We start from the raw sequence: 24,810 nt of genomic DNA, 5'->3' as shown, positions 1-24,810 counted from the left end.
GCAAAGGCAATGAGAGTAAAGGGCTATTCATTGTGAGCAAGAGTAGCAGAGTCTGGCCTTTGGTGAGCAAAAATTCGATCATCTCTCTTTACCCAAAAAAAGATGAAGCTCTCCTTATTGATGCTTTACATACTTGTATTGAGTTACAAACGCTTGAGGTGGTATTGCAGTATATAAATACATTCATGTAGTAATAGTGTTAGGTTTCATGTTTTTTGTACTAAGCAAATCTTCATGTTGTTTAACATAGTTCAGCCAAGTTAGCAAGCAAAACATTTTAGGGCAAATTGACAATTCAGATTTTTTTTTCTTTCAAAAACGAATTTATTTCTTTAAAAAGCTTTTGAAAGTTAATTAGTTTAAGTGGTGATCAGGCATAAATGATATGTTTCGTGACATATCTGTAGCTGTACATCCTACATTTTAATTGCTTGAACCAAAGTTACTAATTGCCAACAGCACATCGTAGCATGTCTTCAAACTGAGAAATAGCTGTTGTTAGCAGCTACCAATCTAACATTGCTCTTAGCGTTTGCAAAAATAAACCCAGTTTTTTGACTTGCACATGCTGCCTTCTAGCTTGCCATGACTCATCCAAGCCATCACCTAAACTTCGGAATGAATCCAGACCACGCAAGAAATTCCTTGTCCAACTGTGGGATTCGACAGCCCAAGTATGGAGACCGAAAAGTCCACCACATGCACATGAGGAAAAAGGGTATGCAATTACACCATTATTGTTTTTTCTCTCACCATCCTTAGCCTCCAAGAAGAACTGCCACCTAACTGATTCTTGTTCAACCTATATTCTCCTGACGGCTTGTCTTCACTGCAGCATTAGCTCAAGTTAACTCTGTGAATGAAGTTAGCCTAGCTGGAGTGAGGGTGGTCACAGTGAGTGATTGTGTCAGCAGTACAAAGTAGCTGCATCCACACTTCACTGCTAGCTGGAGCTTCAATAACACTCAAGCTTTAACACACACACATACGCCTCCCTGCCCCTGAGGGCCAGCTCTCTTGAGTTTAAAGCACCCCTTACCTGGAGCAAGAGAGTTTTGTGTGTGCTTGGGAGTCAGATTAGGGGCAACACTCATGGATTATACCTTGAGCTAACACAGCAGTGAAGATTAGCTCTAGGAGAGAATTTTAGTGGAAGTTTCTAAAGCTTGAGCACATGGTAATACAAGTAATTTAAAAATAATAATAATAAATGACCGGGAGATCTATTCTGAATTATTGGAGCTGACAAAATAAGCAAGGATAATACGTCACAGAATAGACTTTGTTTTATTTTTGACAAGCGTATCATTGATATTTTCATAATGCAATAATGCATAATTTTATAAAAATTGCAAAGTCTCATTAATGAGATCTCTTTGTAACACTGCTATGAAATCCTGCTGAAACAAGGAAGCAGCGCAGCTGTCAAATGTGTGGGCTCTGCTGCACAACTTCTTTCTCCCTTAAATACAGACAACTGCAGTAATACAAATTGTCTGTTGTTTGTACGGTGTTTGGGGTGGGGAGTCTGGCCTTTCTGTGACTTTATATCTGACTCCATGAATATAAAAGCAGTTTCCTGTAGGCAGCCATTACCTAGCCATTAGTCCCTATAAGGATTATACCTGAATAAAAATTTTCTGCTGTAATTTAACTCTGGATCTGTGGTGTTTCTGCTTTCTGATTATCCCAATGGCATTTTTGTTTGTATGTTTTTTTAAATGCAGAGGAAATTACTTCAGTGAAATTGGTGGTGATTTTTACTAACTGTTTAGTATTGTTTATTTTTACAGGAATAAACACCTTGATAAATATTATGTCCCGCCTTGGGCAAGATGATCCGACTCCTTCCAGGTAAAGAAAGCAGCTAATGTGTGCTGATCAGTCTTTTTCTTGGACCTAGAAGGTTAACTAAAAATGAAAATTCAACTTTAGTTTCTTAAAAACATTTGTAATAAAACAGCCAGATGATTTTTAACTGTTGGGAAGTAAGTGTGTGTATACACATACTTATTTATACGCATGTGCAAGGAAAGGAAAATATCTCCAAAAATTTTGTTTTTGGTTTTTTAATAAAATCATGTGGCTTTTTTGAAATTGAGGAACAGCAAGATTGGTGAATAGAAAAAGCCTTGAAAAAGGATGTTACTCTGAGCTTGCAAAGCCACCATTTGCCAAAATCATCTCTTTGCAAAGGCACAGAAAACCAAGCACCGGCTTTGTAATGCATGCAGTGAACAAGACATTTAAGAGAGCCCCTAAAGAAAATCTGCTTCAGTCCACAAAACTTAAAAGAATCATTAATACTTCTATTTGGACAGCTCAAATGGTGAACAATGAAATGCTACATTTATTCTTCTGCATGTGCATAGCACAAACTTTCCACTGTACTTAAAAAATAATCAGGAACTAGATTCTGTGCCACCCTTACTCATAGTGAGTAGTATCTTACTCCATGAATAGTCCTATTGAAATCAACAAGGCTACTGATAAAGTAAGGTATCACTCAAAATGAGCATGGATGACACAGAATTTGGCCCAATATAAATGAATATATATAATAACATGGAACAATATGTTTACTACAAAATTAATTGTTTAGCTTAATAACCAATTATAATAATTATAATGACAAATAGTTAACTAAGTCACTAAGAATTCTGTGCAAATGAATTACATTTGTATTGCTTAACATTTGCATTTAAGACATGCTTTATAATCAGTTCTAGTTGCCCTAGTCCTGCGGGGCTAACCAAAACGAGTGAGAAGAGACTTGGGTCATCCTACCTATTAGAGAATTAGAAAATTAGTCTGAAATCAACGAGATTCAATAAAAACAAGAGCAAAGTACTGAATTTGGGAAGGAAAACTTAAAACTTAATGCACAACTACAAAATGAAAAACAAATGTCTATGTGGTGGTATTGCTGAAATAGATCTGGGGGTTATAGTGGATCACAAATTGAATATAAGTCAACAATGTGATGCAGTTACTAAAAAGGCTAATATCACTCTGGGGTGTGTTAACAGGAATGTCATAAGTAAGACATGGGAGGTAATTGTTCCATTCTACTCAGTGCGGTCCAGTTCTGGGCATCACACATTAGGAAGGATGTGGACAAATTAGAGAGAGTCCAGAGAAGAACAACAAAAATATTAAAAGGTTTAGAAAACCTGACCTATGAGGAAAAGTAAAACAAACTGGGCATGTTTAGTCATGAGAAATGAAGACTGAGGAGGGATCCGATAACAGTCTGCAAATATGTTCAGGGCTGTTAAAAAAGAGAATGATATTCAATTGTTCTCCTTGTCCACTAAAGGTGGGCCAAGGAGTAATAGGCATAATCTGCAGCAAGGTATAAGGTTAGATATTAGGAAAAAAAAATCTAACACTAAAAGTAGGTAGGGTCTGGAATAGGGAAGTTGTGGGATCCCCATCATTTGAGGTTTTTGAGAACAGACTGGATAGGAACCCATCAAGGAGGTCTCGATCTACTTGGTCCTGCCTTAGTGTAGGGGCTGGACTTGATGACCTCTCGAGTTCCCTTCCAACCCTCTATTTCTGTAATTCTACCTCCACGCACAGCCATGTAGGACTCTCCCAGAGTACAGCTCAGGGTGTGGGTGGAGGAAGCAGGAACACCTGCGAACAGGTGGATGACATGACGCTATACAACCCTAAAAGGGTTATTGTAAATTATTCCAATCCCCATCCCGCTTTGGGGCAGGGTGAGAGCAGCAGAGGAGGAATTGTGATTCTGAGTGATGCTCCCCATGAGATGGTGCTGCTACACTCTGTCTCCAAACACAGGACTGAGCCCAAAGATTCAGTCTAGTCTCCTTAGATTGTTCTTTGAATTTTGGTGTATTTACGCTATTGTACTCCCAATTATAAAATAATATTTGTAAGTCTAGGTCTAATATCCATCAAAAATTAACGCCTTCTCCCAAAGGGAAAGAAAAACAGGGAGAAAGCACTCAGTAATTATCCTGTCTCAGCTGAATGGACTGGAAAATCCACACTTCTCAGCTCTGTTTGCCATTATGCCTCTACAAAGAGAAGTTATAGTATAACTAACACTTCGCTTTTAAATAGCACTTGTTCCTTGAACCCCTACCAAAGTTCTGCTTTTTAAAAAGTTAGGTGAGTGATTTAATAATTTGAGGGGGAGCAAATTGCAATGAAAGCTGTCAGACACTTGAAAAGGGGCTTCTGGAAAGAAACCACCAGTATCTTAGCCCTTGATTCTACAGACATGACCTACGAAATCAATGGGGCTACTCCACGTGATTAAAGTTAAGCATGCATAAGTTATTTGCAGCAGCTTGAGATATTCTTTACTGACACCTAGGTCCCTATCTTACTCAGCTGATATTGCCTAGCTTTCTGTCCCTTACCTATTAATAAACCTGTTAATGGGGGAGGGCTTAGAAAAAAATAAAATTTTAAACAAAAAGAAAATATAGAGCACTCATAGAAGGAATAAAAAAAATGAGAGCAAGAGAGGAAAAGAAAGGGAACAAAGCTCTTATTAGTTTGATAGAGTCTTTGAAGGTATCTTCTTCCGTTCTAGTAAGTCCTCCTATGAGCCTGAAGGAAATCTCAGAAAATGGGGCAAGGGCACTTGTCTTCGACGTTAAAGGGATTGTGAAAAACAAAAGCACATACAGACTGCCATGTAGCTGGAGATGCCACAAAAAATCCATTGTAGAGTCATCAGGTCCAGGAGGCATTTCTGTTTATTATAGACCTCTCCCCAGCAGCACACAGATTTATTTTAAATAACCTGGTGACCATGGCAAAGCACACAAAGCTTGATCTCAGCATGTCATTACACACTGCTAGTCAGAAATTTTGCTTCCTTTCTCCCTGTTAAATGTTGATAAATAATCTATGAAGATTCAAAGACCTGTGGTATCAGTTCTGAGTTTGATAACCCACATGTTCTTTGCTATGTATCAGAGAAGAAAATATCAAAATAGGAAAGTAGCAGGATCATTTCCCTTTCTGATCACCAAAAGAATTAAACTTTACTGTACAAATAACCAAAATTCACTGGGGTTACTGACAATAAATCTCAAAACACTTTTGCAGGATTAACCACAATGAACGTTTAGAATTTTTGGGAGATGCTGTGGTGGAATTTTTAACTAGGTAAGTGTGGAATTTTTCTACAAAGTTCTATATTGTGTCTCATTCATCAAATTTCCTATAGTTTTTCCTTAAAATTCAACTGTATTACGCTTTCAAATGTGTAGGTTTTAATAGTCTGTGTATTTGCTGTCCTGTATCCAGGGGCAGCTCTAGACATTTCGCCGCCCCAAGCAGGGCGGCATGCCACGGGAGGCGCTCTGCCCGTTGCTGGTCCCACGGCTCCACCGAAACCTCCGCAGGCACACCTGCGGGAGGTCCACCGGAGCCGCCTGCCGCCCTCCCGGCGACCTGCAGAGCGCCCTCCCGCGGCATGCTGCCCCAAGCATGCGCTTGGCATGCTGGGGTCTGGAGCTGCCCCTACCTGTATCCTTGCAATGATTTTAAGAGCTGCACATCTGCGTATGCTTCTTTTCAAGCCTCTTACAATGCTGGTGCTGAGAAGAGTAAGATTACAAGATGAAAGGCTAGTGTCTCTGTCCTGTCAAATGCTATTTGAAGTTGCTCATGACTGTAGGAGATCAACTTGTCTTGAGCCAAATACTTTAGAGCTTATAACCAATTTATAAAAAGGAGAGAGATTATTTTTAAATGTGTCATTTTTGTTTCCGTGCCTTCCCTTGATCTCTTCCCCTGTAATCTCGAGAGTGGTGTTTACAAGTAATATTGAATGTGTAGAATTCTTTAGAGGGATTATTCTTTAAACCTCAGTCCTTAGAGGCACAGCTTGCATCTTGTCTTTCAAGAATATATTTACATTCATATACAAACCATTAGAAAATAATAGCACACAACAAAATTCACAGTTCATCAAAAATCGAACCCCATTTTGCTAAACCGAGTCTTCGGAAAGTAGTAAATACTGGAAAATTACAAAAATACTCAAACTGGCCTTTCTGAGCCTAGTGCAAATGGCAGCTAGCTTGGTGAAAAGTGTCATTTGTGACAAATAGCAATATCAGCATTCAGTGTGAAAGATTTTAAATCCTTTTCCAGAGCCCTTGTCAGTCCATTTCTAAGAGGGAAGTAGTCAGTGTGCTTAAAGGGAGGCTTTTAAAAAAGCTCATGGTATTATGGATAACAAAATTGCACTTTAATAACCATCCTCTGATACCCAACAGTTACTCTGGATTATAGGCCACGTGTCTGTCAATATCTATTTCTTTCCTTTAAAAATCTGTGGCCTTTTCTAGAAGGTGCAAGGAGGCAAATTTTTTCGTGATAGAACACAAATTCCTAGTATTACTGCTTAAAAACTACTGTTTAATAGTACACAATCCTCTGAGACTTACAAACCTGTATATTTGGATTTATATGTAAATTTTAGTGTACATTTTGGGCTTGTCTGTGCAGTGGGGTATCACGCTTTGTGGGGTTGTGATTTCTAAAGAGTATTTTGCTCATTAGTGCTTTAGTGCTATTCGAAATAGTACTGTGTTAAAGTGCACTAGAGAATCTTTAGTGTGTATCAGCAGGGTCTATAGGCCAATAAATGTCCAACATGTGAGCGTGCATTAGAAATCACATGGTCCCATAAAGCACATTACCCCACTTTGGAGACAAATCCTTCATTTTCAGTGTTAAACCTCTGAAACGACAATGACATTTCTGAGAGAGCCATACCACATTCATAAACACTATTACTGTAGTGCATTAAAATATGCAATTTCTAGATGTATAGTTTACTATCATTAATAAAGAAATGTTTTAGAAGAGGTTCTGAAATAATCTCTCTTCCTCTCTGGAGATATTGCATACTTGTGTGTGTGTCTGTGTTCCAGTGGCCCAGAATACCCTCTCTAAAGTAATTGAAAGTTTTCATTATCTATATAAACCTTTATCCTTTTTTACATTTTTACATTTTTTTTTAATTTGACATAATTACAAGAACTCAACAACAAGTAGTTCAGATCATTCCTCCCGATATGTGATACCTTGCATTTGTCAGTATCTCAGCAATTGTATGGCCCATTCACCTAACTTTTGCCCCAGTTGAGGAAAACACTTAAGCAGTTTTTATTGTTGACTAACTTAAATAATTTCTTGTCATCTTCAATTTTTTCCATCTTGCTCTTTGCACTCTTTTCCAGATCACTGATGAATGTGTGGAACCTTATGATACCTCACTGTTAACCTTTTGTTAAATCGAGGCCCAGATTTTTAAAACTGACTAGTGATTTTAGGTACCTTATGTGACAGCCTCCAGTGTACGACCTGGACTGTGAGACTGCTGTGTCCCCTTTTAGTCTCTGTATCAGGGTACCTCTTACACTGCTGTGCTAGTACCAAGCAGCTCCTTCAGGCTTCACTCTCACATAGCCATTAGCCTTTGAAGGCACACCCAAAGTTACTTGCAGGCTCGCACAGTCACTCGTGAACTATACACAGGGAGACACCAGCAAATCCCCCCAGCCCTAGCTTTGTACCCCAGAAATGTACCATCCTACACTGCTGAAGATCTTCTTGATCAGTATTAGTTAGTTTACCACTCCTTCAAAGTGTAGTGAACATGCCCCAGCCTTTGTAATCTGAGTAGATTCCTCAAGCACCTTAGACAAACTGGTAAAAATAAAACATTAAAATAAGTTTCTTAACTCCAGAAAGATAGATTTTAAGTGATTGTAAATGTTTGGCATAGAGGTCAGAGTTGGTTACAGAAGAAATAAAAGATAAAATCACAGTCTAAATCCTAAACTTTATCAGACTAAGCAAGATTTGAATCAAGCAGTTTTTCCTCACCATACTTGATGTTCCAGGCAGAATTTAGTTCATAATTCATACTAACTAGAAAGCCTAGTTAGGACCACCCCTTCTTCCCAGTTCAAGGATGCTTCCCTTTGTCTTGCAAATGTTCTTGTTTCTAGGTGTTGAGGTGGGGGAGGCGGAGTGGTGATGTCATTGCCTCTCATTTTATACTCTCTTCCAGGTGCTGGAAAGATCTTCACTGTGTCACGGGGGTTAGACAGCCTCCTGTCTTGTATGTACTCTCTCAGCAGTCTTCAGGAGCGGTCCACTGGGAGAGTAGATTCTCCTTGATGGCTGATTAATCCTGATTTTAGAGGTGTTAGCTTCTCCTTTGTTGCCACTGAAAGGCTAACTGTGGGTGTCTCCCAAACTCACAACATATTTCAGTAACACATAGGCAAAACTTCATTGCGTCACTTACAATGGTAATACATACAATTTAGCAGGATACTAATGTTCAACAGATCCTGACTTTTCAAATGATACCTCACAAGGCATAGTTAGTAAGAAGCATACTGTAGTCATATAACTGGTGAATATGTGGGTACAGGATGTTATTTTGAGGTACAGTGTGTCACACTTTAATTTTTGCATGACCATCTTGAGATAGCTCAAGGGGGGTTAATTTTACAGAACGTGCTGAGCACACTCTCTCTACAGATCCTGCCTCCTCATGGTCTTTGAGATTAACCTCCCATAAATTAAGGCACCCAAAATCACTAGTCACTTTTGCAAATCTTGAGTGGATGATTTAATCCCTACTTTCTTTTACTGACTGTTAGACAATTTATAATCCATGATTGTACATAATTTCCTTAAAACTAATTCCTTAATTACTTCATGAACTACTTTATTAAAGGCCTTTTGGAAATCCATTATGCTTGTGCCTAATTAATTTTTCACTATATATGCTGTTAGTTATATTTTTCCAGCTGTGTCACCTTGGATAAAAATAGGCTAGTTGATTTCACTTTTGTATAGGCAGTTACTATGCAGTTTCACTATCATCAGGCTCTTGTGCACTCTGTTGCAATGTTTGATTTGCAGTAGCTTCAGGGAGAGGTTTGCCTTTAAAAACAAACAAACAAAACCCCAAACTTTTCTGTGGAATTAAAAAAAAATAGTATTGTAAAAGCATTAAAAAAAAAAAATCCTACATCTTGGGCCAGATTTGACTGACTGGTGTCTCTTTACTATGTTTGACTGTCTGGAATCAAGCTGTTTTCTCTCACCATAGAGATTGCCTGCTCCTCCTGAGTGTTTTGCCCGAGCATTCTTTTGTTGTAGAGGTCCCAGCTACCATTGAACTCTGCAGAGAAGGTGACGATATGTGTGATTTCAGGAAGTTAAAAATTGTATGCTAAATAGTAAAAAGATGATCTATATAATATTGTTTAAAAAACAAACAAGCAAGCTTTTACCATAGCTCTGGTGAAGTTCTGTGGTGAGAAGGGAACTGTGTCACCCATTAAAGAACATGTTGAGTCTATTTGAATTTTTTTCTTTATAGTGTCCATTTGTACTACCTGTTTCCAAGCCTAGAGGAAGGGGGGTTAGCTACATATCGCACTGCCATTGTTCAGAACCAGCATCTTGCTATGTTGGCCAAGGTATGTACAGGCATTTTTGGCTCTTTACTGGAATTCTGTAGCTATGATGTCTGGCAATGGGTGGGTTAGTTACTGGTCTGTTTGTCCACCTATCAGTATCTTTACTATACGTTTTGGATTTGAGTTTGGTCACTAGCTCTGTCATTAGTTTTAAAGGTAAACTTTGAGGAAGTCACATTTGGAATCTGACAAAGGTAGGGAGGAGTATAGAGGGGGCATCAAGAGGAGTGACTCCTTCTGCTAATATATGGACTTCTAGGGCTCCTGTCATTAAGGCCTCCATATATTTAACTGTTCATTGCATTGGAGCTAGTGAATGTTGGTAATGAATGGATAATTGAAGAGCAAATCTGATAGTTGTAGAAGAACTTACAATACAGCATATGTAGCAAGAAAGCATAGGGGGAGAAAGGTGAGAAAACCCCCTTTAATTATTTCCCAGCTTGGATATTCACTGTTTAGGCTTACTGCCTTCTGGCAAAGAATAATATTAGAAGAGCTTTTTGTGATAAATAAGATCAAACTATGTAAAAATACAAGAAGTTCTGTGAAGTTTAGCTTTTTATTAGATTTTGTGAATGATGTGTTTTGGGTTTTTTTTAATTTTCTCTGTGATAGTAAGATTGGAATATGCTACAGAAACCCCATTAAATCCATTTTCACAATGGTTTGGTATTCTTTTGTTCAAATTTGTTTTTGTTAACAGTGAAAATCTTGCTACATTTGATTTCAAAGAAACACACTCTGTCCTGCAACAACAATAATATAGCAGGCCAAAGACTTACAGAGGCCTGGTCTACACTACGCGTTTAAACCGATTTTAGCAGCGTTAAACCGATTTAACGCTGTACCCGTCCACACTACGAGGCCCTTTATATCAATATATAGGGCTCTTTAAATCGGTTTCTGTACTGCTCCTCAATGAGAAGAGTCGCGCTAAAATCGGTATTACCATATTGGATTAGGGTTAGTGTGGCCGCAAATCGACGGTATTGACCTCCAGGTGGTATCCCACAGTGCACCACAGTGACCGCTCTGGACAGCAATCTGAACTCGGATGCTGTGGCCAGTAACAGAAAGCTCCGCGAAATTAAGATTTCATTTCCTGTTTGCCCAGCTGGAGCTTGATCACACGGGTGCATGCAGTCCCAAATCCAAAAGGCGCTTCAGCATGGACGTACGGGAGATACTGGATTCTGATCGTGTATGGAAACAAATCTGTCTATCAAAGCTCCTTACGGAAGTCGAAATTCAAAGCGTTGAAAAAATCTCCAGGGTACAATGCTGGCGTGAAACGGAACGGAAGCCAGAGACCAAATGGACGCTCAATGGAGAGGGGTACTGAGGACTCCAGCTATCCCCAGTCCAAGCAATCTCCAAAAGTAATTTGCATTCTTGGCGAGCTCCCAGTGCTGTAAGTTAAACACGTTGTCGGCGTGGTTCAGGAATAGCTCCTCAATTACTCCCTCCCCCATATGAAAAAAGAGGAAAGAAACATTTCTTGACTCTTTCAATGTCACCTTGTGCTACTGAATGCTGCTGGTAGACGCGACTGCCAGCAGTGGAAACACATTATCACTCCTCTCCCCTGGTGGCAGATGGTGCAGTAGGACTGGTATCGTCCTTATCACCGTGAGTGCTCCAATGCTTAATAACTGCGAATACCCCTGGCTGGCTGATGAGCGGCCGGGGGGGGGTGCGCCTGGAAAAATAGAATGATTCTGGTCATCCCAATAGATGGGACAGAAATGGCTGGAACCGTTTCAATCATAGCAACTGGGGCTGAGCTTCAATCAGCCCCCTCCCTTCATGTGTATAGAAAAGTTCGGTACTGTGGACTATCATAGCAGTGGGATGCTGAGCCCTCCCCGACACGTTAATGTGCCTCTGATATAGCACCGGAGGCTCGCTCCCCTCATTTATTGTCACTAAAAATCAGTGTTTATCTGCTTCTTTAATTCATGACACAAATGGGGACCTGCATCGGTAGCCCAGGAAGGTTGGGAGGAGGGAACACGTGGTAGGTTTGCAGGGGCACCCCCATGAATGGCATGTATCTATATTTCGCGGATCTACATGGATCACTGTGCTCTCTGATACTGTTTCTAACACTTGCCCATATTAGGCGGACTGACTCTATTTTAGAACCATAAAGGAGGGATTGTGGACTCATTCCGTTTGCTTTGCGCCCCTGGCCGATTCAGCCAGGGCACCCTGATAGCAGCAGACAGTACAGAGGGACAGGTAAATCACTCATTGCCAATTACCCCGGCAGCAGACGTACGAAGACTGATAACGTCTCTGCTATCATGCAAGCAAATGAATCTGCTGTAGCGCTAGGAGTATCGCTCTGTCCGCTGCATCCATACACATATGGTGACTGTAAAAAAAAAAAAAAAAAAAACTGAACGGCTCATGGTTACGTGCTTATGGGTCTGCCAGGCAATCCAGGAAAAGGCGCGAAATGATTGTCTGCCGTTACTTCCCGGAGGAAGGAATGACTGATGGACATCTACCAGAACCACCACGACAATGATTTTCCCCATCACCACTGGCTTCAACTCAGAATTCTAAGGGCAGGGAGACTGTGAACTATGGGATAGCTAATGGAATAGTACACATTGAAACGCCCGGAAATCGACGCTAGCCTTGGACCATGGACGCACACCGCTGAATTAATGTGCTTAGTGTGGCCGCGTGCACTCGACTTTATACAATCTGTTTTATAAAACCAGTTTATGTAAAATCGGAATAATCCCGTAGTGTAGACATACCCTCAGATTACACTACCCAAAATTTATATTCTAAATGTATTGCCTGTGGTTTCAAAAATTCCCTTTTTAGTCTTCTTTGTCCATAGCCAATAATTTTAAAAAGTATTATCCAGTCCAGAATTATTGTCAAAGATTGTGCCTTTAACTTCCTGTCCTTGTTCTCTTCATTTCCTATCAGGAATGAAGGGGCAAGGAATAAACCCAGGAATTTTCCTCCAAAGGGCTTCCTTAAGTACGCAGTGAGCAAGACAGTACAGATTACAGAAAAGCCTTTCAGTCAAAGCTCCATTCATAAATATGTTGTTGTTAAAGTACCTGACACTTTAACATGCTTTTTTAAAATTCTGTGTGAAACAGGTGCATGTGTTCTTAAAAATATCCATGTTCTAAATATGTTATCACATTTATGGCCCCTTTTGAGAAAGTTGCTTATGTATCTTACAGCATGTTTTATAATATAAATATATTGTATTTATTAAATATAAATTTGCCTGATTTTCTGGGGGATGCTTTGTTTCCATCATCCCTTCTTTCCCCCTGCCTCTTTGTTTAAATATCTCTCTACAACATCACATTGCTTCAGTTTTCTTCAGTTTAAAGAAGATAAGTAAGATCTCCGGTATATGTTGATATGTAATTATCTGGAAGGGTCATGGTTGAATAATTCAAGGTGGACTCTTCTGTATTGTGGCTTACCCTAGCCACAATACAGAACCCTCTGTGGATTTCTCTGAGGATCCAATATGTGGGAATATTTCTTCTGGCTGAGCTGGCCCATCTTCTCTTATAGTCTGTATCTCACGGACACAGAGCACCTGGGTTTTCCTTTTAGGAGTCTCCTTCACCATTGCTGTAGCTCAAAGTGGGACACTTTTGATTTGCCACAGATAGGTTTGTTTTGCTTGGCTATTGGTTTTTCCTGTAGGCCACATACCTTTCTCAAAGTCCCTATTTTATTCTAGGTATTGGTGCATCCAAATTGTTTGTTTTGGGATTCAAACTACCAATTTCTGTTGCGCTCATATTACTTTATAATCTAGTTTTTAAAAAGATATCGGCAACCTACCTTGATCAAATCTGAAATTATTAATTTATTCAAAGAAGTATTAAGCTGGAAAAATTGGAGTTGATACAAAAAGCAGAAAATAATCTTGAAGAAGCTTAAATTCAATGTAAACCACAACATTTTATTTTGATGTTGACTTTTCAGAGTAGTTTCCCTCAGTGTACAAAGTGCAGTGTAATATAAGTGATATCTTTTTTGTTGTATGGGAAATAGGTTTTATCTATTGAAACTTCAACGCTGTTTTTTAAATAGAAATTCATTTCAGACCATACATCTCTAAACTGTTTCAGTTCTCCAGCCTTACCTATTAAATGCACTCTACACATTTTGCAAAATGCACAAATCTCTCTTCTTCAGAAATTTGTTTAATGGCTTTGTGTCAAAAAGATAACTATGTAAAAGGAAACCTAATAATTCTTATGGGTATTTCCATATCAGAATGATCATATATCACATAATACATGTGACTCAGTAATTGTATCTATAGGCAGGCAGTCCTATAGATTAGCAAACAAACTGATGTGAATAGTGCACATTTGGGAAAAAAAAAGAAAGCCATGAGGCCCTGTGATTAACTGTTCCTCAGACTAGAGGCATTTGCTACAGCCACGTGTTGCTGCGATAGGCCTGCTTCAGGAAGGAGATGGATTTTTATTGGATTCTGGCCACCGAGATTACTTCTCTCTAACTTTATTCCTCTTCTCTTTGGTGAAATCTTTCTCCCCATCTTTAATTCCCCTACTTCTTCGGGGAAAAACATCATGATATTACACTACTGTGGCATCATTCAACCATGAGACAGGATTAGGTTCATTCTTACCTCTTTTCTCCCACCAAACTCATCCACAGAGGTCGGTACTACCATTGCTCCCTATGGCTTTCCTTCCGCCCTTGGTTTTACTATTTTTCTTCACCCTGGATAGTTATGTCAGGAGTTCAGTATCAAACTGTAATTGTTTACATAGTAAGCTACAGCTGAGTAGTCTAGTTTTATATTTGAGGACTAATCATGCACCCTTGTTAGCTGGAGGACTATTTTTCAATTGTCTCAGTGTGAGTTGTTCCACAATAACCTATATGAACTAATAAGGCTGTATGATTGACATCCTGAATGCTTGTATTTTTATAGTATAAATGGTCAACAGTTTCAACGGTCCTTTTCACATATTGTGTTGGTATTTGTAGAAGCTGGAACTGGATCGGTTTATGCTTTATGCTCATGGACCTGACCTTTGTAGGGAATCGGATCTACGTCATGCGATGGCCAACTGTTTTGAAGCTTTAATAGGTAAAGTATGTGCACGCTATATGTATGTATGTGTGCATGTTACATATATTGTCCATAATATTATTTTGTATTGAGGACTATGAAAAACATTGGTTTGTAACCTTCTTAATGAAATATTGACATTTTTTGACTTACATATATAGTCCTGGAGCCTTACAACTGCACCTCTTCTTAGAAGGGACCAGGGCACAGGCAGTCTTGCCTAGCAGTCGCAGCTGGGCGGAGGTCTGCACACCAGGGACAGTAGTCACTGATAAGGAGTTGGAGGAAATGCAGGAGTTGGATTGTAAGGAAGAGTGAGACCAGGGTCGGAGACTGGAAATCAGAGGGAGTAGCAGGCTGGACTCAGGAGGCAAGAGTCAGGATCAGAGAGAGGCTGGAGTCAGAGACTGGAGATCAAGGAAAGTCTGGCATTGCAGCAGGCTGAAGTCTGCATGATTGCCCAGGCAACCTCTGGGGTTGAATAGGGCAGTTGTCCAGTCAGAGGGTCATCACTCTGTCACTTGGGCAGTATTTCTTGCGGTGCCTACTCTCCACAGTGCTCCCTCACTGTGCCTTAGCATGGCCTCCCAGTGAGATGTGGGAATAGCAGCTATCCCAAGCTCTGCAGACCCAGGTTCTAGTCCTCAGATCCTTTAACTTGTGTATTATACACACTTCAGTACTGAGTGCCATATGAATTCCACTGAGTAGCGTTGGGCTTCTGTAAAGAGACAGGCAGATGGAAGTTCAGGGCTTCAGAATGAAGTTGCATGTACCTACAATCTGTGGAGTCTTTCACAATGAAGTAAAAATGTTCATAGAATAATATAACTGTAAAAGGAAGTTTACTATAACTGCACTTTTGCTTCCTCCTCTACTTTCCAGTGAGCATGTCTCTAGACTGTGCTTAATCCCGAGTGTTTACCTGTGCTGACTGCTATCCAGATTTTGGAGACAGTTTGAACCAAGTCATAAACATTTTCCCTTGCCTGCTGATTTACGAGACTTTGATAAACCAGCACAGAGATCTGGCAAGACGATTTTAGGGATTTTTTTTGTTGGTTGGTTTTTTTTTTTCTTCAAAGACAAACCTTGAGAATTCATCCAGGCCAGTATAGGAAGGTATAGCATGCTACCAAAGCTCTTCTAACTGAAAGAGGGACCAACATCAAATTAGCTGGGGTCCACTAAAATCTTGTTCAATGACTGACTCCACTGGGTAACAAGTATGAGTGAGGAGAGAGAACCCTAGTGTTATTTGCTATTATCAACCAAAGCACAGAAAATAAGTTGGCAGGCAAATGAAAATTAGTGTGCATTGTATCCCAAGTTATAGGCAAGTTTTACGGGTTGTTTTTTTTTTTTAAATAAATCATCTTTATTTCTGGACAGAACAAACACAGTGTTAATATAAATACATTTTTGTTACACACACACACACACGCACTCACAATCAAATAAAATCCAACAGTTCAAATTTATACACTGCAATTGAAAATTAAAATGTATGAAGTACAATATTATAGATAAATTAAACTTTATAAGGTGGTAACTGCACAAAAGACATGGAAAATGTAAAATAAAATAACCAAGCAGTGAAGTAAAATAAAATTTATTGGTGAACTCCATAGTAATCATTTCATACAGTAATTGGAGACGTTACAGAAATGGGTTTTTCTGCCCACAGTGCTGTGTTGCTAAGATTTGAGAGGGAGTTGTCATATTATGAGATTAGTATCCATGTCCCTTTTGGTCTCACCAAAGGAATTTACCCAAATTAGACTTTAATCTGGCAGTTATTTTTGTATCTTCTAGTATAAATTAATGCTTTATGGGAAGCAACTTGACTTAAGTCCCTTTACTGTGCCAGTCCTGCAGGTGTGAGATTTGGATCCTTTTTATGCAGTAATAAGCTTTTTTTCCACAAGATAGACTGTAGACTCGTATTAAAAAAATAAATGAACTAAAAACACTATCTGCCCCCCTGTTCCTACACACAATTTCTTGTGGCTGTTGGATAACACTGTATTTAAGAGGCTCTTACACTGATTTACAGCCATAAGCCAGACTAATACTATTTTGATGAAAATACATGGTGGTTGTTTGGCCAACAGAATCCTCCCTTCACTCTTCAATTTAATATGTTGAACTTAAGGTTGCTGGCACTGACTGTCGTGTTCTGTAGGTGTTTTCAATGTACTAATTGTTGTCTTCCTGGTATCATAGCGGGTCAGTGTTGGCAATGATCCCAGTAAAAGAGGCTCTTTTGTGAAATAGACTAAATTAAAGGATCTATGTTAGAAAAATGTACTCTGGTATAATTACATGAGTGTAGTTATGCTGGCTCAACCTGCAATATACACATGCTTCACAGATGTAAATGTAATGACATCCTGCAGGGGTCATATGCGGGAACTGGATCTGCATCTTCTGGATCTAAAAGCATGAGTCTTTACTGTTTGATATAAAAGGATACCAGGTGGCTCAGGAGGCATAGCAGACATAGCAGCCTTTTTATTGGTCTAGCAGCTGGGGGGGCAGGGAAAGAGTCACGATTGACTAGCATGAGTTACAGAAAGCAGGCTTGACATTGGTGCAGTTTACTCCAGTAGATTAAGGCTTGATTTATACAGTTTTTGTACCAGTTGAACTATTTTGATTAAGGGGGTAACTTTGTTTTTCTAAAATGGTTATACTATAACCCTTAGTGTGGATATAGTTTTACCCATATAAAGGTGTGTTCTACTGGTATAACTTATTTCCCTTCCTGTATGGGAGAAGTTGTACCAGTGTTAAAGCAACTTTATACTGATATAACTGCATCCGCACTAGAATGGTTGTATTGTTTTGACCATATTGGTATGGCTAAAGTGGTATAGCTTTCTAGCATAAACAATCACCAGGTACAAGCCCTACTCTTTATCAGTGCAGCATGTCTCCCTAAGGGGTTTTCCGTGGCGTTAGCCACATTGAGTTAGTGCAAATGTAGGGATTTGACAAATTTAGGTATCGGTGTAGTTACACATGCAAATATCCCTCGTGCATGTGGGACCTAAGAACTGGAGGAGCAAGACATTTATGCTGAACTGTGTCAAGTTAAACTAAATTTCAACTGTTTTTTTGAAATGGTGGACGGGAATATATTGGGTGTTGTTTCAGCCCAGTCAGTTCAGCTGTTTATCCATTACACAGGCTCCTAATGCATTTCGTCCTGCCTTGAAAGATATGTTGTAGCTTGCTTAGATGGTAACCACTATATGGGTTCTGCCTTGGGCTATATTGCATTTCATTTGATCAAGTTGTTCTTTTAACTCTGCTTTGTTTTTCATGAGTGCTTTGATCTTTAATTCAAAAATAAAAAATAAACAGAAGAATGAGTTGTATCTTGTGCTTAGTTCACACATTTCAGCCCACTAGGAAATTATTATTGTTGTTGTTCTTGGTGTGGACTTTGATTGCTAAGAAAACAGATCTACTCTTTGACCACAAGTGCAGCACACTGGAAATGCAGTAAGTTTTTGTTAGACTCATATCTAAAAATTGGGATGTTGTGGGGAGGGAATTAAAATAATATATATTATATATATATTACATAATAATATATATATAATATATATTAGGGCCTGGGGTTCCTCCCTTAAGGAAATTTAAAATACCACATACATTTTACCAAATTTTAAAACAAAAAAATGATAGCCAAAATATAAACAGCTGTCTGGTACCTACTCGGAATTTTATACTAGCATAATTTGCCTCTGGCCAGCTGTTCTACAAACACTACAAACCATTGTTCTGAAGACTAGTGACCCATTCAGAGCATCACTATTTAAAAAACTGAAAAGTAAGAGAAAATATCTGCTTCCCATATGTTGGAATATTGACTCCCTGGTTCCACCCTCTCCCCACAACCAGCTCACTTAAGTCCCTTTCTCCTTCACAGGTGTGTCTTCTATGACTGGTTTTAGGATTTCAAAGGCTTCCTTGTAAAGAGGCATGGAACAATGTGTCAGTAGTTTAAAAATGAAAAATGCCTGCATAAACATATATAAAAACATGTAACTAGCTGCATCAATATTGCAAAATCCACAGAAAAAGGGCATTTAGAAGCTAGTGGTGATTGCTCTTTATCTATTTACATATTGTTTGTGTATATATTTATATGTAATATATTTATTGTAGGCAAGGCCTATCTTAAGATTACCTGACACTTCCCATTATAAAACCTTGTTTTCAGTTGTTTATAAACTGTACCAAACTGGCTGTTTGGGCTGACATTTTCCATGCTGGATATCTGCCTCAGGCTGATTTTGGGGGGAAAATTTCATCCAAAATTGTTAGGCTGTTTTTGAGAACAATGCCTAGGAAAATATATTATTTTGCCCATATTAAAATAATTCTGGTGACCTTTTCTTTGAACAGCTCTAGTTCCCCCATGCTTTGGAAAAGGGACTAAAAAATTGTCAGGGGGTGCCTTTCGTATCAGGGATATGCCTTTGTGATCCCTGTAATGCTGGCTGACCATGTCATGCTAGAGTGTATTCAGGTCAATTCACCTGTTTAGATCAAAGCAATGGTTAGATATACGACTGTGTACTCAGATGTTTAAACTTAATGAAAACTAATGGACTGTTACCAGTATTGTTTTCACTCATCTATTCCTGTCATAATGTAATAGCAAATATTTACATGATAAATACTTGTGTAACTATCAAAAAAATCTTGTGAAATGCTAATGAAGGACCTAAGGACTTTAACAGAAAATAATTTCACAGCAAGTGGCCATTATATCTATGATCAGAGATCAAAGTCTAAGTGCCTTCCTCACGCAAGGGAAAAGCTCATGTGGGGAAAGACACTGTCAGCTGGCTTTCTGTATGAAAGAGCTATAAATATGGATTCAAGAAATGATCCATCATCTCTGTACTGTTTGGATTCTAATAGGGCAGTATATCTGAATGAGAAGACAGAGATCCCCAGAGTTATTCTGGGTAGCCCTAAAGGACTTTTGGGAAACTGGAAGTTTATTACATCACTGCCACCATTTGCAGTTATAAACTGTGATTTACCTGTTATTATATTTTACTTGCTTTAACCTCTCAATAACTTTTTTTTTCTTAGCTAATAAACCATTAGTTAGTTTACTATAGAATTGGCTGCCAGCATTGTCCTTGGTATAAGATCTAGAGTACCAGTTGATCTGGGGTGAATGACAGGTTTCAACCTAATGTGCTGTGATTTTAGGTTTAAATAGCAATACGTCTGTTAGTCTATAAGGTGCCACAGGACTCTTTGCTGCTTTTATCACAAAGTTTGTCTGGGTGGCAAGATAGACTGGAGAGTCTAAGGGGTCTGTCTGTGACTCCATGGTAAGACTGGTATAGTGATCCAGGAGTTCACATTTGTTGCTGGCTTGGTGAAATCTAATTATGGAACACAGCACCAGTCTGGGCTGTCTGCCCTTGTTTTCTGACATTCTACCCTGAGATAGGCACTCCCAGTTGTGAGCCACTCTAGACAGCGTGACAATTCCTGTGGAAAATTGGCCCATATTTGACCAAGTAATAAGACTTTGAAAAAATCACAGTTCACACATACTCAGTAGAGATGTCTTCCGTTTTAGCAGCTAAAAACTCCAAAGATTCCGCCCTTATTGAGCATATGCAAGCTTCTCACAGCTCCTAATGCTGAGTGGACTGTGCATGCACCATCACCCCAGAGCAACTGAGCATGCTCCATCCCCTTACAGCTCCTACCTAGACCAGACTGCATGTATGCCATCCTCACAGAGCACTTGAGCATGGTCCCTCCAGCCCTGGAGCAAAGTTGGGCTTTCCCTGTAATGGCTCTTTCCAGTGGCTGTGATCTGGGGAGGGGCTGTACACTGAAACTGAGAGCAGGGAGTCTGTCTCTCCTGTGCTCCCAATGACATCTCTCCTGCTAACACAGGGCACCTAGGCACCGCAGAGGAGAAAGCCATCTGATTTTTATATAAAGGGAACAAACTCTGAGTAGGAAGCAAAGAAAATACTTGATTGGGACTAGAAGTGTGGGAGAGAAACTGGGGCTGGCTAGGCAAGGAAAGTGGGGAGGGAAGGAGAAGGCGGTTGTGACCAGTCAGGTATGGAGACTGGGAGTGGAAGCTGGTGGGGAAAACAAAGTGTGTGTGAGGGGGAGAATGGTAGCCAGTTGACCGGGGGGCGGGGGAGGGACACAGATCAGATAAGGAGCTGGGGAAACATACTACTGCTATCAGTTACTCCGTCAGTTCCATTGCCAGAGTTCTGTGTAGTGGATATAAAGGCTGCAACCCCTCTGATGATCCATGTAGGTGTCAGTATGATGCCACATGATGGAATTCTTGTTTTCCTTTTTGAAAACCTAGGAAATACCACACAAAAAACATTAAAAGAAAATTACTAAGGTTGCCAAGTCAAGCCCTCAAAAGTTAACTTTGGCATTTTTTAATGTCATTAAAGCCTATATGAAAGGGAAAAAAAGAAAAGAAAAAATAAGAATGGCCATAGTGGGTCAGACCAAAGGTCCATCTCACCCAGTATCCTGTCTTCCGACAGTGGTCAATGTGAGGTGTCCCATAATACAAATTACTACCAATATTATTAGTGGTACTATAGTTTGTCATCTCCCCTATAGTCTGGGTGCATTATCACGCAGTCCTCTATTTGTATTATTGCTGCTTCTCTCCAAAGGGATGGTAGTAAGATAAATATATGCAAGGACAAGAATCTAGACCATTGTTGTTGACTTCAGCAATCCTGTGACAATTCTTACAAGTGTTCAACTGCATGTTGACAAGTTTTGTATGTACTTTACCTGCCCTTACTGGCATGTACCATTCAGCTGCTCAGAAGACGAGGGCCAAGGTGACTTTCAGTTAGGTCAGAGTATCTGTGCCCTGACTGATCCCACCTAGTCTGTGAATTATATTGCACCTGGTTGTATCTTGGCGGTGGTCTTTGTCAGATGTTGGTGGTATGTGAGGTTATGATCCAGAATCACTCTAAGATATTTTAGGAAATCTTTGTGCCTGAGTTTGGGGTTCTGGAAGGTAACATTCAAGTTGGTTGCTCAGGTGGAAAAAGGACATAGCTGTTTTTCCAAGTGTTTGGTCTGAGTTGCCATAACCTATAGCGCTCCTCCAGCTTTTTCAGATCTGAGAGGATGCATTCCGCATGGGTGGACGTGCTCATTTGGATGCGATCACAAGGTCATCCATGTATCCAAAATTCTGTGGCTGGGTGTGACATAACAGGGTACAATCCAGACCAATGAGTAGCTGTGTCACCTCTGCCTTGTAGCCTGGGTTGCCCTTTACAAAGCCTTGTTGCTACCTGGACTGCTCACAGATAACCTCCAGCATGTCAGTCACTCCCAATTATGTCTCTGCATGCTGCAGCTAGCCAACCGCACCTTAAAGATTGCCACAGGGTGACCCCAGCACACGCCTAGGAGGAGGGGGGGATTTATAGTCTGTATTTTGTACTTTTCTGAAAACTAGTGCATTTTTACCCTATTGTATATTGTTCCTTCCATTAAAGGAGCAGCATCTCTAGGACTTTTCCCCTGGAGACTCTTTGTCTTCACCAGTTCATACTGCCCCACCTCTCCAGCCAGGTCATCACTCAAGTTCAGTCCCCTTGAAGAGGGGTAATCAAGAGTTTATAAAACAGTCTGTCTGGCCATACCAGGGTCTTCAACCCCGTTCCAGCCCTTTGCTTTAGCTTCTAAACATACCTTATCCTCTTCCTGGGGCTTAGGATACTTGGCCAGTGATTGGTGCTGGGACCTGGACCCACTCAATACTCCGGGTCCCAGCCAGGTACCCTATGGACAGCAATCTCACACTGCTCTCTTTAACTCCTTCAGTTAGCTGCTACTGTTTTTCTTGGGCATTTTCCCACTGGATCTCTTTCTTTTCACGCATTACCTTAGGGTTACAGTTCTAAAGTCTACTCTCTCCTTGCAGAAAGCAAAATGCAGCCAAAACTCAACTTCTGGTTATCTCTCAGACCCTGTAGCCGAAGTAGAGCACCCTTCTTTGCTGCTCAGGTCACAGCCAGGAACTGACCTAAGCCAAGCCCCTGCAGCTCCTTTTAACTAAGCCACTTGGCCTCTGATTGGCTGCGTCTTATGAGGCCTCTCTAGAAAGGCCTGGAGGACCCATGTTTGCTGTTTTTTCTTCTGAGGCAGGGTGTAGCAGAGCCATGGGTCACAACGGGAGGCCTTGACGAGACAGGTACACCTGTTATACCATACAATATAAGAGAGATTCTCCCGGGATCCCAAATCAAAAGGTTTGTTTCCATCTAAAACCACTAAAGGACCCAAAATATATCAGTTAAACTTCATTCCTATATAAAATTGCTACTAGGTCCTAGCAATACCAGTGTTCAGAACTATGATATAAGCCATTTTAAAAAAAAAGCAGTATTCAACACACTATTAAACTTAACTCCAAATAAAAAACAAACCCTATACACTGATGCCAGTTTGGGAAACAAAATATTAATGGGTGTGTGTGTGTGTAATGATCGGTTTGAAATGTTGAGAGTAGTTCTGGCAAAGATTCACGCAGGATACGGGAAAGCCAAAGGGACAAAATAAATTCCTTGGCTGCTGTAAGTTATTTCTTGGTTATAAATGTCCACATATCAAGTGTACGAGAGAATTGTAAGTAGCTTGAAAACACCTATAAAAACAGGATTACTTGTAGCCTAATGCTATTAAAGTTCATTGTTCTGGCATATCACTTTGTATCATTGATGTAACTTGTTAGGATTCTAAGAATTTTTTTCTCCTTGTTTTACACTGTTGATTTGATACTCTTTACATTTCGCAGAAAAATTCATTTTGCATTTTAATTACAAAGGGAGAGACTGAGAAACTTGTGGTTTCCACAACTGCTATTACCACAATTGCTGTTTCTTTTTTTTTCTTTTTTTTTGGAGGGGGGGCAGGAATGAGGAGGGGGGGGGGATTTATAGTCTTTATGTTGTACTTTTCTGAAAACTAGTGCATTTTTACCCTATTGTGTATTGTTCCTTCCATATAGGAGCTGTTTACTTGGAGGGAAGCCTAGAGGAAGCCAAACACTTATTTGGACGTTTGCTCTTTAATGACATGGTATTTGTTTTCCTGTTGGCTGAGTTACTTTTAAAAAAAAAAAACCCACGTTTTATTCGTTTACATGTTAATTTTGTCAGTTTAATTAAAACCACAATTTTTTTTATATTTGGCAGCTGGGGTAGAATAAAACTACATCTGGTTTTTTTTAGTTCAAAGGTAATGAAAACAGCATTTTATAATATTGAACTGTACTGGTCCTTTTGGAAACAAAGTAACATTAATTTGATTCTGTTTGCTCATTGGCATACATGAAGAAGAGCAAATAGTGCATGAATCTTGTAGAACTCCATTTAAACAGTTATTACAAATGGTAGAAGTCTATGCTATGGATTTAAAGGTTCCAACTTAGCTGCTGATCTTTGTGGGGGTCAATATAGTTCTAAATGATAGAATTTTTTTTTGAGGGGGGGCATTAATTAGGAAATTACCTTTAAAAAAACTATATTAAAAATACATTGTTTGAAATTCAGAGGGAACCCTCAATTCTGGCATTTCCTAACTTTTGAGTGGTTGACCTTGCAACTTTAACATTTTTTTAATCTAGGGTTTGAGTTTTGTTTTTGTTTTTTTAAATAAAGAGTAAATAAAATAGGGAATATATGATTATATAAAATAAAAATTTTAACAGCATTCGTATGAGATGGTATTTTTATCCATGAGTGTTGCGGACCTAAATGAGTTATGCAACTCATAGGAAATAAATTCTAATAAAACTTTTTAACCACATCATACCATCATGTATTCAGTGTATGCCAGGTATGTAACACAAACATTGTTTTAGAGGCATTAAAATGTATTGGGACTATTTTTTGTAGCACTCCAAGTGTTAAAGCTAGCTGTTTCAACCACCATCAGTCCAACTACACAGTTAAAGTCTGTTCCAAATTGGCTATGTAGAAGGCCAGTGAGGATTGATATTTGCTGATTGTTGTTGTTGTTCATTTATAAGTTTCTAAGATGTATTATTCAGCACCATGGATGTGTGCACATCACTAACCTATGTAACCACGCATTCCCATTACTCCCTACCCTCTTCCTCCTCCTCATTGT

At 39.5% G+C, this 24,810-nt stretch overlaps 1 protein-coding gene across 3 annotated transcripts in view; it reads left to right on the top strand.

Moving 5' to 3' along the window:
- DROSHA (drosha ribonuclease III) overlaps positions 1 to 24,810 on the top strand; it is a 113,650-nt gene that overhangs the window by 66,301 nt on the left and 22,539 nt on the right. For all 3 annotated transcript variants that reach the window (XM_032772238.2, XM_032772237.2, XM_032772239.2), the window contains exons 18-23: positions 580 to 718; positions 1,794 to 1,854; positions 5,095 to 5,154; positions 9,407 to 9,506; positions 14,532 to 14,634; positions 23,687 to 23,757. In XM_032772238.2, coding sequence (XP_032628129.1) covers positions 580 to 718; positions 1,794 to 1,854; positions 5,095 to 5,154; positions 9,407 to 9,506; positions 14,532 to 14,634; positions 23,687 to 23,757 — 534 coding nt within the window. The remainder of the gene's footprint in view (positions 1 to 579; positions 719 to 1,793; positions 1,855 to 5,094; positions 5,155 to 9,406; positions 9,507 to 14,531; positions 14,635 to 23,686; positions 23,758 to 24,810) is intronic.

This window comes from Chelonoidis abingdonii, chromosome 2 (genome assembly GCF_003597395.2).
Source record: "Chelonoidis abingdonii isolate Lonesome George chromosome 2, CheloAbing_2.0, whole genome shotgun sequence".
Taxonomy (NCBI): Eukaryota; Metazoa; Chordata; order Testudines; family Testudinidae; genus Chelonoidis; species Chelonoidis abingdonii.
Note: the sequence above shows the minus strand (reverse complement) of the source record. Positions and strands in the feature narration are given on the sequence as shown.